Raw genomic sequence first — 15388 nt, 5'->3', positions numbered from 1 at the left:
TTGACGGGATTGATGGCGTACTCCAATGATGTATATGTGATGGAGTAGGTCGCATAGCAGGAGACTCAGGGTTGTGAAACGGAAAGGTAGTCTCTATAAAAAAAACATGACGAGACGTAAAGACTTTTCGAGATTGGGGTTCATAGCATCGAAAAGCATTATGGTCAAGGGAGTATCCAATGAAAACACAAGGTTTAGATTTTGATGTTAACTTATGTGAGGCATAGGGACGGAGCCATGGATAACATAAACATCCAAACACTTTAAGTTTTTGAAGGTTTGGGGAATTGTGAAATAATTTTTCAAATGGTGACTCGTACTCAAGGACAAGAGTGAGCATACGATTAATGAGGTAGACGGCAGTTTGAAATGCTGCAATCCAAAAAGTTTGTGGCATAGAGGCTTGGTGTAGAAGTGTGAGACCAGTTTCAACTATATGTCAATGACTACTTCGTATCCCAAGAGGATGGTGACTATAAATTACGAGAGACATAATCCTAAGTTTCTTATTATATTAAATTATAATATTATTTTTTAAATTAAAACTAGGGTATTACAATCCCCGTATTTACAATATTAATACTGATTAAAATTAGAATTTTACATTCCCCTTCGATGTCGGGATGATGATGATTCATGCACACAGGAGGAGAATGAGAGGACGAAGGAGGAGTTTGAGGCTGTAGCGAAGAAAGCAGGGTTCAAAGCCACTTACGTATCTGTCTATGCTTGCTCATGGAGATCACAAAAGTAAGATCAAAATCTGCCGTCGCGCCACTTATGTGGTAAATAATTTCTTCCTTTTTGTTTTCAGCTCTCTGGTTGACCGGTAGACCTCAGAAACATGCACGCTATGATCTGAAACTAGACTTGGCTACACCGCTACAATAAGATTCCCAAAGCTGTATGTTTAAAGGGATTGTTTCCTTTTGTTATCGATAGGGGTGAGGCATGCTCGGGATTGACTTATTGGTCAACATGATAGATGTTGAGTCGGATCCACTATTAGAATATAATTACCGCAGCCCGATACATCAAACCCTCGTTTATTTAGGATACCAAAAGTGTAGAAAGTAGAAGCACAAGAAGCAGCACCGAGTGTTCATGTTTTCCATTCTACTTGGTGAATTCCATGACCCACGTATCTGCAAACAAATGAAGAGCTTTGAATCCGGTAAACCCACCGTCCCTTGCCAACCCTTGGAACTCCTCCTCCGTTCTCTCTTTTCCTCCGATGTTGTAGGTCGCCATGCACAGATCTAACTGGAAGATGCCTTGGTCTCTCGGAGTCGGCTTTGGAACGGCTGGAAGAACACATTCCACCACAATCACCTTCCCTTTCTCCGGCAGAGCTTTCCAACAGTTCTTCAATAGCTTTACACAATTCTCATCGCTCCAGTCATGAAGAATCAACTGCAATTGCACAACAATCCACGAGTAACTCGTTATTTGCAAAAAGAATTTGAATGAATTACTTGTGACCGCGATCCGAAGAGACCTGACCTTGAGAAAAATGGCATCTCCGCGGGGAACAGCTTCGAACATGTCTCCGCTAACGTGCTGCACACCTGCAACCGCAAACAATATTAGCACGTAAGCCGAGATCTAATAGAGAACAACCCTCCTTCTCAGATAAGACATGGATCAAGAGCGAACCTGGCAGGGGTTGTGCTTCGGAGATGACATGCGAGAGGTCGAAGTTGATGCCCTCGATGCGGGGGTGCTTGGCAGTGATCATGCCGAGGGTGGTGCCGACGCCGCCGCCGACGTCGACCAGCACTTCCACGTCGTCGAAGCCGCCGTAAGTGCGGAGCAGTCGGCTGATCATGATGGTGGAGTGGCTTTGCATGGCCTCGTTGAACACCTTGTTGAAGCGTGGATCGGTGCCTTGGTACTCGAAGGACGACATCCCGTAGGCGGCCATCACTGGTTCGCTGCCGTCCAACACTGAATCCTTCACGTGGTGCCTTGTCACCCAACGCATCAGTGTTAGTTTACTGAACCAAGTGAAGTAGATCCTCCTAAACTATATCTAGCTAGAGAGAGAGAGAGGGGGAGAGAGAGAGAGAGAGAGAGGGAAGAGGGTTACCATAGATCCATGAAGACTTTGTCATGATGTAGCAAAAACATTTTCACAACAGAACGATCGTGATTCTTGGTGAAAAACATGGAGATGGGTGTCATGCCGTACTTCCGCGAGGGGCGGCCGTCGGCGCCGGACTCGACGGTGCAGCCGACGATGCTGTTGGTGGAGAGCAAGCGGAGAATCCGATCCACCCAGATGGGTGCCTGCGGGTTGTGGGTGGGCAGCCGAGCGGCAATCTCCTCTGGGCTCATTACCTTTTCTGGGCCAGACGTGACGATGATCTCGAGGAGCTCGAGCTCGATGGCCACCTTGAGGACCATGGGGAAGACGGCGCTGCATGAGAACTGCAGAGCCCGAAAGAACACCTCCTCATCATCTTTCTCGGGTGTCGGCTGCCCCACGTCGTTGGTTGCCTGCATTTTGGTGGTTCGGTTGATAACAGAGGAGACTTGTCCTGAATTTAAAGTGTGCAAATCGAATAATCTTTTAATTGATTGAATAATCCTTTGATTGATTTGATCATGATGGAAAATATTTATTTATTTTTATTAAAAATAATAATAATTCGTTTACAAAAGAAACAGTGTGAAAGGAATTATTCCTCTCTTTCAATTGAGATTCAATCATAAGAGGAAATAATCCTTTGATTGAATTGATCACGATGGAAAATATTTATTTATTTTAATTAATTCGCTTACAAAAGAAACAATGTGAAAGAAATTACTCTCTCTCTCTCTCACTGATTGATTTGATGATGAAAGAAAACATGTATCGGATTTATTTTCTTATGCTTAAATTTAAAGCGGAATATATATATATATTTTTTTATTTATTATTAATGTTCGGGTTTTACTTAGTACGTACACCACATTGTTTATTTTATGTATCTCATCTATTCCAAGTGGGGAGAGGATTACGATTTCAATGTCATAGGAGTCTTACTGAGCCTCATATGGGATTCTCGTTCATTAAAATTAGACTGATGCACATACAAAAATACGTTTAGGAGATATAAAAGGATGATTTTGGTGCCAGAGACTAATATCTTTACATGCCTAAATATGATTTGATCATGTTGAATCCATGGTTGCCGTAACTTTCATTTTGTGTAATAATAATAATAATAATAATAATAGTGATTTTAAAAAAAAAAATAATTTTTAAATTTTTTTCTCAAAAGTATCCCACATTTTGCTTTTTCTATAATATTCTTATTTTTTATAATCCAATAAGTGTCCTTTTTCGTCATCACCTCAATCGTCTTTCTAAATGAAGATGTTTTTCTTTGAAAGTTAACTCTTGTGTATTTACATGTTTCATGATTGGAGCGATCAACATTATACAAAAAAAAAAAATTTATGAAAACTAAATGATGAAGAAAAGATTCGATCATAAGATTTTGTCATAAACAATCTCAGTACATATTGATTCTATACATTTCAAAAGATTTTTACTTAAGAATAATCTATAATACAAAAAATATTCAATCAGGATTGAAATCTAAAATTATCACAATATTATTGAATCGAATATCTCGAACATCATCGTAAAATCTTTGCATAAGGATGTCGTAGCATTCATTATATGAGCATGGGGAGAGATAATCTTAATAAAAAAATTAATTTACACCTTTGATATATTTTATCTTAAGTTATTGGACCATCTAATCTAACATCTTCTTTAAAAAAATTAAATTCATTTTGAATTCCACTAACCTGTTCATCACTCTATGTCACGTTGAGATCTCCATTGTTGCAGCATGCCATTCAACACTCCATCGTCGACCGGCAAACGATACCTACCTGTAGATTGGATTGAATGGTGCATGCATTTCATATCAATTGGAAGTTTGTCAACCAACAAGTATGGATATCACATGCACTACTTGCATGTCAACCATAAACTATCAAATTCGCATGTACATGTCACCTCATTAATAATTTGTAGAGTCGAATTTGGTTTGATGGCTCATAAAAATTATAATATTATAAGAGCGATACCAATTTAAAGTGGTGGGTGAGCGTTGCGGCACTTATCCAATCCCTGAGATCCTTTGATACCACCAGCTTCATCATCTACTTTGCAGCTGGTGTCAAGTATGGGATCCATCAAGGCAATGTACGCTACGAGCCCCGATGAGGACGAGGAAGCGCGCACGTATGCTGTGAGTCTGGTAATGGGAGCCTGCCTCCGCGTGACACTTAAGGCGGCTATCGAGCTCCAGCCCCGGGAGATCATCGTCAAGGATGGCCACAGCGCCAAGCTAAGCCCCGCCCACATCGCCACCCAGCTGCCCACCGGGAACCCCCATGCGGCCGATATGGTGGATCGGATCCTTCGTCTGCTCGCCACCTACGGCATCTATAATTCACATATAAAATAAGTTTATCATCTAGATTATTTTGACAGCTAAAAGTTTTTTAGCTGAAATAAAGACTTAGTTATAAATAATATTCATCAAATTTTTTTCAATCTAATTTATAGTGAAATAATTTAATAATAAAAATAGTAATCATAATATTTATCGAATATTAATCAACATAAAAAAAAATTAATATGATAATTGTAATCATGATAAAAAAAAATAATTTCTATCTTCATATGAAAAATAAATATTATTTCATAATTTCAAATATATACGTGCGACTAATCAAACAAATATCTAAGAATAATAATAAAATTTTTAATTATTATATATAAAATTTTATTAATATGTTATATGAGAAAACTATAAAAGAAAATCATAATTTATATTTAAACCGATCAACCTTATTGAGTAGGCTCAGACTATTCAAATTAGGCTGATAGATTTGAGCCAAACAATTACTCAATTAAACTCGTCAAAATTAAAATTGACCAAAGTAAAAAAAAAATCAATATTTGACTTTTCTAGAATTCGATCATAGTATTATTGATCGAATCTAAATCCAATCAAGCAGTCAAAATATAATCATGATCAAACATGATCAAAATATTATATTAAAATAACTCAGATTAATTAATTTTATAATTAAGGATATAAGCTAAAAAAAATTAATTTATAAGGGGTAGAACTATAATTTTTCTTAGGATATACAATGAAAATATTCAATTTCTAAAGGGCATAATTGAAAAGTAAAATTTAAGAACGCGGATTTTTTTTTATTTCTAAGGGGTAAACAATTTTTTTTTACTAAAAAACCTAATTCTCATGTTGTAGTCACCATCGCGTTCCATCGTGCCCATGTGCACGAGTCTTATCGGCAATGCATCGACCATATGCCAATAATGACGTAACTCTTCTCACATCCCGACCTGATCGATCGTCACGCCTTGCTGTCATGTTCCTCATCGGTGGAACACCTCCGTTGTGCACTTAAGTGTCACTGATGAATCATCATATTGCATGACCGTGCACATGCATCAATCAATGACCCCCACGATCATCGCAATGCATGATTATGCACATGTGTCCGCTACACAACCATTCGGTACCATGGCTTTCGGCTTCCAATTGAAGCCTGTCACAACCAGCAAACATCGTTGTGTCGTTGCTATATCGTCATAAGCAATGATGATCACGACAACTACCATAGTCGAGGCGCTATTGCAGTTGTTGCACATAGTGGTACTATAGTAGCTACTTGCAACCAAGGTAGAACGGTCGCCACAAGGTTGTTGCAACCTATAGTACTTTCGTTATGTATGTAGTCGTTGCTCCCGACTAGGCTGATGATCACCAAAAGTCATTGCCTTCGACAATACTATCGTCAATAGCAAATTGTCGATAGTGGTCCATCGATCAACCACAAGGAACCTCACCTTACTCGCAAGCAGGTGATAGGACGGATTAGATAAAAAGCAGATCGACAATATAAATAGATCATTCAAGCATCGTAAATTAAAACCGAGTAATATCTTTTCATAAACAAAAAGTGCTAATAAACAAATCTAAATATAAAATATATTTGAAATACTTTTACGATCTAAAATATTCGATTTCAAAACATAACTTTAATACTAACTTTAAGCATAAAACCATGATTATGCTATTGTTATGTAAAAAACTTTAATATCAAAAATTAAAATTAAATAATAATATTGAAATATATGATGTATATCTTTCGATGTCATTTAGAAAGTTTTTATTGGATCTAAAAACATACCATTGTCAGATCCAAAAGCTTCAACGATATCGATTTACAAGGAGACTTAAATCATATCTTATAATCTTTCATAAGATCGAGCGTAAATTAGAGACGACGAGAGATGAAAGAAGATTTATAATCTTTCAATGATTGTTTTCTCCCTAATAAATCATATCCTTTTATAAATGAAAATAGAAGATCTAGAATAATAATTAGGAGAGTGTCTCCTATCAAAAAAATTCTTAAAGAATCATATTATAATTAATTTTTTTTCTTCTATTAGTCAATAACTGTAATCAAAATTTAATCATATATATAATATAAGACACGGTCACAAATCTAACACATAGTACACCTCAGAGCCATGCGTTTCACCAATAATCCCCACAGGAACATGAACCATCCTTGAAGTGATGAAACCTGTTAATATCCCTGACCACTATCTCGCGCTCCGTAAGTTTAGATATAAGCTTTGTCGCCGAATGGCAGTTCACACATGCACGAAGGTTCTTCATAATCCTGATGGTTGTTCCCGGAGCAGTACTGATCAAGCCAAAAGCAATAGCAATTATCTCACTGTGATGGAACATAGAGTTTTCCCTCAGCTCAGAGCTCAGATGAGGAGCAAAGCCACATTCCTTCAGCTTCCTCTCCAGTTCAGCAAGCACCACAAAGATCTCCTCGTATCTTGGGTGTGACATCTCCCCTGCACGGAAGCAATGAAGCTTACCGCTGATATGAATCTCACTGCAACCAATTGATTTAGTCACACGCCTCTCTTTCATCAACACCCTGATCCTTGCAACATCACGCCACATGCCAACAGATGCATATATGTTGGAGAGCTTCACATAATGCCCGGCGTTGAGAGGCTCTAGAGCAAAAACACGTTCAGCTGCATACTCCCCCAACCTCACATGACCATGAATCTTGCATGCATTCAGTAAAGCACCCCAAACAGTTAGCTCTGGCTTCATTGGCATGCTCCTAATAAACTCGAAGGCCCCGTCAAGGTGCCCAGCACGAGCAAGGAGATCCACCACGCATGCATAATGCTGATGCCGAGGCTCAATCCCGTAATCTTTCATGGAGTTGAAATAATTCCAACCCTCCTTCACAAGGCCTGCATGGTTGCAGGCTGATAGGAGCCCGACGAAGGTGACATCATTCGGCCTAACCCCAGCTAGCTTCATCTCATCGAAAAGTCTCATAGCTTCATGTGCACGGCCATGCAACCCATACCCCATTATAATTGCACTCCAAACAACTACATCCTTGTTGATGATGCGCTCAAATATCGCATGGGCACGCGCTATGTTTCCACATTTGGCATACATGTCGATTAGAGCTGTGTTCACAAAAATGTCATCTTTGAACTCGCTGCTGTTAGTGTAGTCCTCCATCCGACTAGCAATTTCCAAGGATCCGACCTGCGCACAAGCCAAAATTGCGGACCTTATCGTGACTGAATCAGGTCTGATCACCCTCGAGATCATCTCATGGAAGAGCTCTACAGCTTCACTGGCATGGCCATTCTTCGCATACCCAGAAATCATTGCATTCCACAGAATCACATCCATGGAGGTGACCCTGTCGAACAACTGCCTTGCAACAACAACTTGACCGCATTTTGCATACATTGCCGTGAGCACAATGATCAGATCCGGCTCATCCTCAAACCCACCTTTGATGACCAAACCATGGACAGACCTTCCGTGCTCCAAGTCCTGCTCATCCATGTAGGACTTGAGAACACTAACGAGGATTATGAAATCAGGGCGAGCATCGGATTCCAACCGCATTCTCCTGAATAACTCAAGAGCTTCAAGAGGGAATCCATTCTGAGTACAACCTGATAGAATCGAAGTCCAAGAGACCACATTCCGAACGCTTAGCATGTCGAAGACGGTACGGGCACCGGCAATGTCGCCGCACTTGGCGTACATGGCGATGATCCCATTTTGGACGAACACGTCGGCTTGGAACCCGAGACAGAGCACCTGGGCGTGGACGGCACGGCCGGCGGCGTGAGACGGTAGGCCACCACAGGCCTTGAGGACGGGCGGGAGGGTGAAGCCGTCAGGGAGGATGTTGGAGCGGAGCATCTGGCTGTAGAGACGGAGGGCGTCATCGAAGGCGTTGTGGTGGGAGTGGAGGCGGATGACGGCATTGAAGAGGCGGGGGTCCTCTGGGTAGGGAATTTCATCGAAGAACTGGCGGGCGTGAGTGAGTCGGTGTGATCCGGGGGCCGATTGCAGGAATTTTGTGGCGAGGAAAGGGGAGCGATGGAGGCCGGAAGAGATGAGAAGGGCGTGGATCTGGGCGAGGTGGGCGGGGTGGGCGGCGAAGGAGAGGATGGAGGCGACGCGGTCGATGATGTCGCCGCCGTCCACGACGGTGACTGGGTGGGCGGAGGTGGTGGCTTTGGAGGACGAGCAGAGACGGGGAAGGAGGTAAAAGCAGGTCGGTCTCCGGCGGGCCGAGAAAGTCGCTGTCATTACGGCGCTGGCATGGCGGCTGTACTATCAGTTCTCGTCTTCCCTCCGGTGCATAGCAGCTATTTGATTAAATTCGCACTCTTGGTTCCGCGAATAAGAGTTGCAGTTGGGTGGGCTTATATCAGCTGGACCCGAAACCAAACCCAAATTTGGTGGATTGGGTGTTGTTGAGGTCGAGGACGGTATATTTCCGCCAACTCCCCCCGCCGACGCAATGGTCGCGTCTTGAGTCGTACTACAATATAGGAGCATTTCTGCGTCCATTTAATGTCTGATTTATCATCAAAATCAGATCATCTCAAATAACACCTATTTCGACACGTGGTCGGTGTACATCCTGCATTAATTTTCGCGCATCCATTTGCCTAGTATTCGTGTAATCATTTAAATATACAGCAGCAAAATGCAAGCATCGAGTAATGACAAAAACAATTGCACATTTATTCTTTGTTGTTTGATAGCAGTAAGTCTCACAGCAATACAAATAAGAAAATATCTCTTCGACATCGCTCGATCAACATGGATCATAACTTAGTGAATTCCAAGGCCAGAGTTACGTAACTGGCTTTGAGTCCTCCAAACCCTGTTTCCTTTGCCAGGGTCTCAAAACCTTGTTGGGTCCTCTCTTTACCTCCCAGCACAGCCAAAAACACCTTGGGAGTTCAACCTTGACTCAGGAATTGACGGAAGGATGTATTCCACCACTATCAGCTTCCCTCCTTCGGGCAGTGCTTTCCAGCAATTCCTCGATATTCTTGCACACTGCTCGTCATTCCAGTCATGAAAAATCCACTGCAGTTGCCATAGAAGCACGGAGAGTAATAATCTCTGCGGATTACAGAGAGTAATCTTGCTTAAACAATGGCAGAAGAACTAACCTTCAAAACAATGGCGTCGCCACTTGGAACGCTTTCAAACATATCTCCACTCCTGCATGCAAATTGAACCATTCCTTGGATATATTCCAAGGCATATATATACCTATCATGGAGAAACAAAAGAAAATCGAACTGTGGGGGACCTGGGAAGGGTGGTGCCTCCGAGATGACATGGGGGAGGTCGTAGTTGACGGCCTTGATGTGGGGGTGCATGGAGGTGATCATGTGGAGGCTGATGCCGACGCCACCACCGACGTCGACGAGCACCTCGATGCCAACGAAGGCGCGGTACACCGCGAGCAGCTTCTTCATGATGATGGCGGCGTGGTTCCTCATGAACTCGTTGAACAGACTGTTGAACCGGGGATCAGTGCCGTGGTATTGGAACGCCGGCATCCCGTAGTCCTTGTTGAAGGGGATGCCACCATCCAACACCGCATCCTTCAAGTGGTACCTGGCGTTGTTACGCTCATTTATGAGATATATATAGTCTCTAAATTACCACATTTCCATGAGGAACTTATCGTGGCCATACACATTGAGCGGCCATGGAACCACCATCGTCATGCTTGGCCAAGTGCTTGCAGACGGGGGTTGCGCCGTACTTCCTCAAAGGCCGACCATCAGAGTGGGTCTCGACGGTGCAGCTGACGACACGGTGGGACGCGAGCAAGCGGAGAATTCGATCTACCATGTCGACCGCCTGCGGGTTCTCAGTCGGCAGCTGGGCCACAATATCTGCGGGGCTCAGCTTGGCGCCAGGACCGGCCTTGAAAATGATGTCGAGGAGCTCGAGCTCGACGGCCGCCTTTGGAGTCATGGGGAGGATGCTGCCCATCGCCAGCTGCAGGGCGTGCATTCTCGCCTCCTCGTCTACGTCGCTGACGGATCCCATTCTTTGCCAAGATTTGCACAGGAAATGATGCAGTGGTGGTGATGATAGTGATATAAATGAAATAGAAAGAAGATGTTTAGAAGTGACCTTTACGGTGAAAGTTCTGATACTATGATAGAAATAAAATAGAAAGAAGAAGATTATATTGATTGAAATAATACACAATACTCCGTATTTATACATGGGTTGATGATGATATAAAGAGGAATAACCTTTGTATATGAACAAATACTAGAAGATCATAATACGCAGCAGAATTAAATAGAAGCACAATCAAACAGAACACCAAGATATATGTGGAAAACCCCTTCAATGTGAAGGGTAAAAACCACGGGGCAAACTAGAGATAATCCACTATGAGAATAATGAATATACAAATCTCAATCTTTTGCCCTAAACCCTAGCAACAACCACAAGAGAATAACTAGGATACAAGGATCACGTCACTGCCCACAATATCTAAAACCTCCCCAAGTAATCACAGCAAGAGTCTACTGTAGATTTGATCTAACCTGAGATGAGAACACTGCCAGATGATTGAGAACAGTCTCTCTGCGTTGTCCTTGTCTTCTTCCCTTTCTTTCTATTCCTTTTCTGCCTTGTTCTCCTTCTTCTCTTTGGAATCCCGTGGCCCTCAAGATCTGCCTCGTTGCTGCCTTTTTATAGACTTTTTCTGCTTCTAAAACGCAGCCACCACACCCCCTTAATCTTAATTAGGGTTAGGTTAAGAGGGGGTGTGGGCTATGGGCTACCCTAGCCCACATGGGCTGAATATGGGCTATCAGCCCAACAACCTCCCCCTTCAGCTCATAAGGGAGGCTGTCCCATGACTCCTCAATGTGAAGCCATGCCGACCAGCTGTCGGCATATCTCTTGTCTTTCTTTTGGTAAGGTCTTCGTCAACATGTCTGCTTCGTTGTCATCTGTATGAATTTTCTAAAGCTGCAACTGCTTCTCTTCAAATACATTCCGAATCCAGTGGTATCTGACATCTATATGCTTTGAGTTGGAATGAAACATTGGGTTCTTACACAAATGGATGGCACTTTGGCTGTCACAATACACCACATAATTTTCCTGTTTTAGCCCCAATTCTTGTAAGAATTCTTTCATCCATAACATTTCTTTGCATACCTCTGTAGTAGCAATATATTATGCTTCTGTGGTAGAGAGAGCAATACACCTTTGTAACCTGGATTGCCATGACACAGCTCCCCCTGCAAAAGTAAGTACATAACCTGAAGTAGACTTTCTCGTATCTATATCTCTTGTCATATCTGCATCTGTGTAACCTGTCAACACATGTGGTCCACCTCCAAAGCTTAAACAAACCTTAGAGCTCCCTCTGAGATATCTAAAAATCCACTTCACTGCTGCCTAGTGCTCTTTGCCTGGATTTGCAAGAAATCTGCTAGTAACACCCACTGCATATGCGATGTCCGACCTCGTACATACCATTGCATACATTAAACTTCCAACTACTAAAGCATAAGGAACCTTTTGCATTTTCTCCTTCTGCTCATCACTTGACAGACTCTGTTCTGAGCACAACTTGAAGTGACCTGCAAGAGGAGAACCAACTGGTTTTGAGTTGCTCATACTAAATCTTTCCAATACCTTCTTGATGTATTTCTCCTGTGACAACCAAATCTTCTTGTTTTTCACGTCACGGGAAATCTGCATGCCTAGTATTTGCTTTGCTGGCCCCATGTCCTTCATTGCAAAAGACTCACTTAGTTCCTTCTTCAACCTGTCAATTTTAGACATATCTTTCCCAAGAATAAGCATGTCATCAACATAAAGTAAGAGAATAATAAAATCCTCATCAAACCATTTGATGTACACACAATGATCTGAAGCTGTTCTTTTGTATCCATTTTCTATCATAAATGAATCAAACTTTCTGTACCACTGTCTTGGAGCTTGCTTTAGCTCATACAAGCTCTTCTTCAACTTGTAGACAAAATTATCTTTACCTTTGACTTTGAAGCCTTCTGGTTGCTCCATATAAATTTTCTCCTCCAAATCACCATGAAGGAAAGCCGTCTTCACATCTAACTACTCAACCTCCAAGTCCTGGCTAGCAGCAATAGCAAGAGCAACACGAATAGAAGACATTTTAACAACAGGAGAGAAAATCTCTTCAAAGTCAATACCTTTCTTTTGACCAAAGCCTTTCACAACCAATCTAGCTTTGTACTTTGGTTGAGAACAATATTCTTGAGTCTTCAACCTAAAAATCCACTTGTTCTTCAAGGCCTTCATTCCATTTGGTAGCAGTACCAAATTATAAGTGTGGTTCTTCTGAAGAGCATCCATCTCTTCCTACATAGCAACTAACCACTTCTCTTTCTGCTCACTTTCAATTGTTTCCTGGTAACTCTCTGGTTCACCTGCATTAGTAAGCATCACATACTCATCTGTAGAGTATCTTCTGGAAGGTTGACGTTGTCTAGAAGATCTTCTCAACTGAGGTTCTGTTAGAACTTGCTCTCCTACTTCTTCTTGCTCAACATGTCCTGCAGGTAGATCAACATCAGGCTCTACACTATCTTCCTGCACATCTCCCCCATCACCATGATATACTGGAGGAATAACTGGGTCACAATTTGCTAATCCTTCTGCAGAAGTCTTGGCCTATGTCTTCTTCTTCAAATCTTCAAAGGTTTGATCCTCAAAGAAGACTACATCTCTGCTTTTGAATACCTTCTGCTTTTCTGGATCCCAAAGCCTGTGACCAAAATGATCATGTGAGTAACCAAGAAAAATACATTCTTTAGACTTACCATCCAGCTTGGACCTCTCATTGTCTGGAATATGTGCAAATGCGCGACAACCAAATACTCTCAAATGCTTGTAGGAAACATCTTTCTCTGACCATACATGCTCTGCAACATCACCATCTAGGGCTGTACATGGTGATAAGTTGATCACATCAACTGCAGTCCTCAAAGCCTCATCCCAAAACCTTTTGGGTAGCTTGGCCTATGAAAGCATACATCTAATTTTTTTCATGATGGTGCGGTTCATCCTCTCCGCAATTGCATTATGCTGAGTTATACCAGGAACTGTCATCTCATGTTGGATCCCATGTGACCTGCAATAGTCATTAAACAATTCTGTATACTCACCACCATTATCTGATCTTATGCATTTCAATTTCCTTTCTGTCTCCCTTTCAATCCTGGCATGAAACTCTTTGAAGACATTAATAACCTGATCTTTGGTCTTCAAAGCATAGGCCCAAACTTTCCTAGAAAAATCATCTATAAAAGTGACAAAATAAAGTGCACCACTTATACCAAGAACATCAACAGATCCACCAAGAGTTTTTGTCCTCAAAAGACCACATACATCTGTATAAACATGATCTAAGGCATGCATTTTTCTAGACAAAGCAGCACTAGCAAATGAAACTCTATGTTGTTTACCAGCCAAACAATCAATACAATGGTTCAGATGTATACCTCTGCGATCTGGCAATACCTTTATCTTGGAAAGAGCTTGTAGCCCATTCTCGCTCATGTGTCCCAATCGCCTATGCCACAACTCCATACTGAAGTCTTTCTCTGTAGCATTTAACTGCTCACCATAAGCTTTAGCCTGCAACCTGTACAAAGTATGATATTTCTTTCCACTAGTTATAACAAGAGAACCCTTACTGAGCTTCCATTGCCCTCTGTGAAATCTGCTTTCATAGTCTTCATCATCTAGTCTTCCAACTGAAATTAAATTCAGCCTCAAGTCAATCACATACCTCACATCCTTAAGCACCAACTTGCTGCCAAGGTTGGTCTTTAAATGGATATCACCCATGCCAATGATGTCTGTTGTGTCATAGTTGCCCATCTTAACAACACCAAAGTTTCCAGACCTGTATGTAGCATGATAAGAAGCACCTGTGTCAATCACCCACTCAAGATTCTGACACACACAAGAAAAAATATCATTAGAAGGAGACAAAATCAAATAATCACCACCCTGCACTGTAGTTGTAGTATTATCCTTTGACTCTGTAGACTCCACTTCTTTTCTCTTTTTCTTGTTCTTCTTAGGTTGCTTACATTGGTTCTTGTAATGTCCTTTCTCACCACAGTTATAACAAACAATATCTTTTCTTGATCTTGACTTGCTCCTACCCATACATGAACTGCTTCTAGACTTTGACCTTCCTCTGTTCTCTGAGATAAGTGCCTGTGAATCATTCTGAGATGTTACTGAACTCTTTCTTCTCAACTCCTCATTCAACAAACTGCTTGTTACTGGACTCATAGTGACAATACCATCTGGCGCAGAATTACTAAGGGAAACCACCAGTGTCTCCCAACTTTCTGGTAATGAACTGAGAAGTAACAATGCCTACAACTCGTTATCAAGAGACATTTTAATAGAGGATAACTGGTTAGTAATACTCTGCATTTCATTCAAATGCTCAGCAATAGAAGCACCCTCTCTATATTTTAGGTTCACAAGTTTTCTGATCAAAAAAGCTATTTTTCTTTCATAGAGACTTTCCAATTTTTTCCAAAGTGAATATGCAGAAATTTCAGTAGAAACATGGTGAAAGACACTATCATCAAGCCACTGTCTAATAAACCCAATTGTTTTTCGATCTAACCTCTTCCACTCATCATCTGTCATAGTTGTAGGTTTTGCACTATCCCCCTGCAAAGGTCCATATAAATCTTTGCAATGCAAGAGATCTTCCATTCTTGGTTTCCATATCATCCAATTATTTCCATTCAAACTAATCATGCGAGAAATATTACTGGCCTCCATGTTCAAATACAAAAATTAAATCACCAAAACCCCGCTCTGATACCGGTTGATGGGGATATAAAGAGGAATAACCTTTGTATATGAACAAATACTAGAAGATCATAATACGCAGCGGAATTAAATAG

The 15388-nt window shown here is 41.5% G+C and overlaps 4 protein-coding genes across 4 annotated transcripts; all 4 read right to left on the bottom strand.

Moving 5' to 3' along the window:
* Positions 1-1050: 1050 nt before the first annotated feature.
* On the bottom strand, positions 1051-1995 carry LOC103973864 (caffeic acid 3-O-methyltransferase-like). Its single transcript, XM_065094603.1, has 3 exons — positions 1657-1995; positions 1504-1568; positions 1051-1413 (listed from the first exon to the last, which is right to left on the bottom strand). Exons 1-3 carry the CDS (start codon positions 1982-1984, stop codon positions 1117-1119), a joined length of 690 nt encoding a protein of 229 aa, XP_064950675.1. The 5' UTR covers positions 1985-1995; the 3' UTR covers positions 1051-1116.
* Positions 1996-2085: 90 nt separating this feature from the next.
* On the bottom strand, positions 2086-2505 carry LOC135604806 (caffeic acid 3-O-methyltransferase-like). Its single transcript, XM_065094456.1, has one exon. The coding sequence runs from the start codon at positions 2503-2505 to the stop codon at positions 2086-2088; it is 420 nt and encodes a 139-aa protein (XP_064950528.1).
* Positions 2506-6500: 3995 nt separating this feature from the next.
* Positions 6501-8913, bottom strand: LOC135605411 (pentatricopeptide repeat-containing protein At3g12770-like). The gene has a single exon (XM_065095466.1). The coding sequence runs from the start codon at positions 8709-8711 to the stop codon at positions 6585-6587; it is 2127 nt and encodes a 708-aa protein (XP_064951538.1). The 5' UTR covers positions 8712-8913; the 3' UTR covers positions 6501-6584.
* Positions 8914-9338: 425 nt separating this feature from the next.
* Positions 9339-10484, bottom strand: LOC135604805 (tricetin 3',4',5'-O-trimethyltransferase-like). The gene is made up of 4 exons (XM_065094455.1): positions 10125-10484; positions 9693-10030; positions 9590-9641; positions 9339-9539 (listed from the first exon to the last, which is right to left on the bottom strand). Exons 1-4 carry the CDS (start codon positions 10482-10484, stop codon positions 9339-9341), a joined length of 951 nt encoding a protein of 316 aa, XP_064950527.1.
* Positions 10485-15388: the final 4904 nt, after the last annotated feature.

This window comes from Musa acuminata, chromosome BXJ2-2 (genome assembly GCF_036884655.1).
Source record: "Musa acuminata AAA Group cultivar baxijiao chromosome BXJ2-2, Cavendish_Baxijiao_AAA, whole genome shotgun sequence".
Taxonomy (NCBI): domain Eukaryota; kingdom Viridiplantae; phylum Streptophyta; class Magnoliopsida; order Zingiberales; family Musaceae; genus Musa; species Musa acuminata.
This window is presented reverse-complemented; position numbering and strand designations above follow the sequence as displayed.

Coding starts and splice junctions, on each gene's coding strand:
- LOC103973864 (XM_065094603.1), bottom strand. CDS start 1,984: ATGCGTTGGGTGACAAGGCACCACGTGAAGGATTCAGTGTTGGACGGC. Junction 1,569..1,656: donor CGAAGCACAACCCCTGCCAG/GTTCGCTCTTGA, acceptor TTGCGGTTGCAG/GTGTGCAGCACGTTAGCGGA. Junction 1,414..1,503: donor GAGATGCCATTTTTCTCAAG/GTCAGGTCTCTT, acceptor GTGCAATTGCAG/TTGATTCTTCATGACTGGAG.
- LOC135604806 (XM_065094456.1), bottom strand. CDS start 2,505: ATGCAGGCAACCAACGACGTGGGGCAGCCGACACCCGAGAAAGATGAT.
- LOC135605411 (XM_065095466.1), bottom strand. CDS start 8,711: ATGACAGCGACTTTCTCGGCCCGCCGGAGACCGACCTGCTTTTACCTC.
- LOC135604805 (XM_065094455.1), bottom strand. CDS start 10,484: ATGGGATCCGTCAGCGACGTAGACGAGGAGGCGAGAATGCACGCCCTG. Junction 10,031..10,124: donor GTTCCATGGCCGCTCAATGT/GTATGGCCACGA, acceptor TACCACTTGAAG/GATGCGGTGTTGGATGGTGG. Junction 9,642..9,692: donor CTTTTGTTTCTCCATGATAG/GTATATATATGC, acceptor ATTTGCATGCAG/GAGTGGAGATATGTTTGAAA.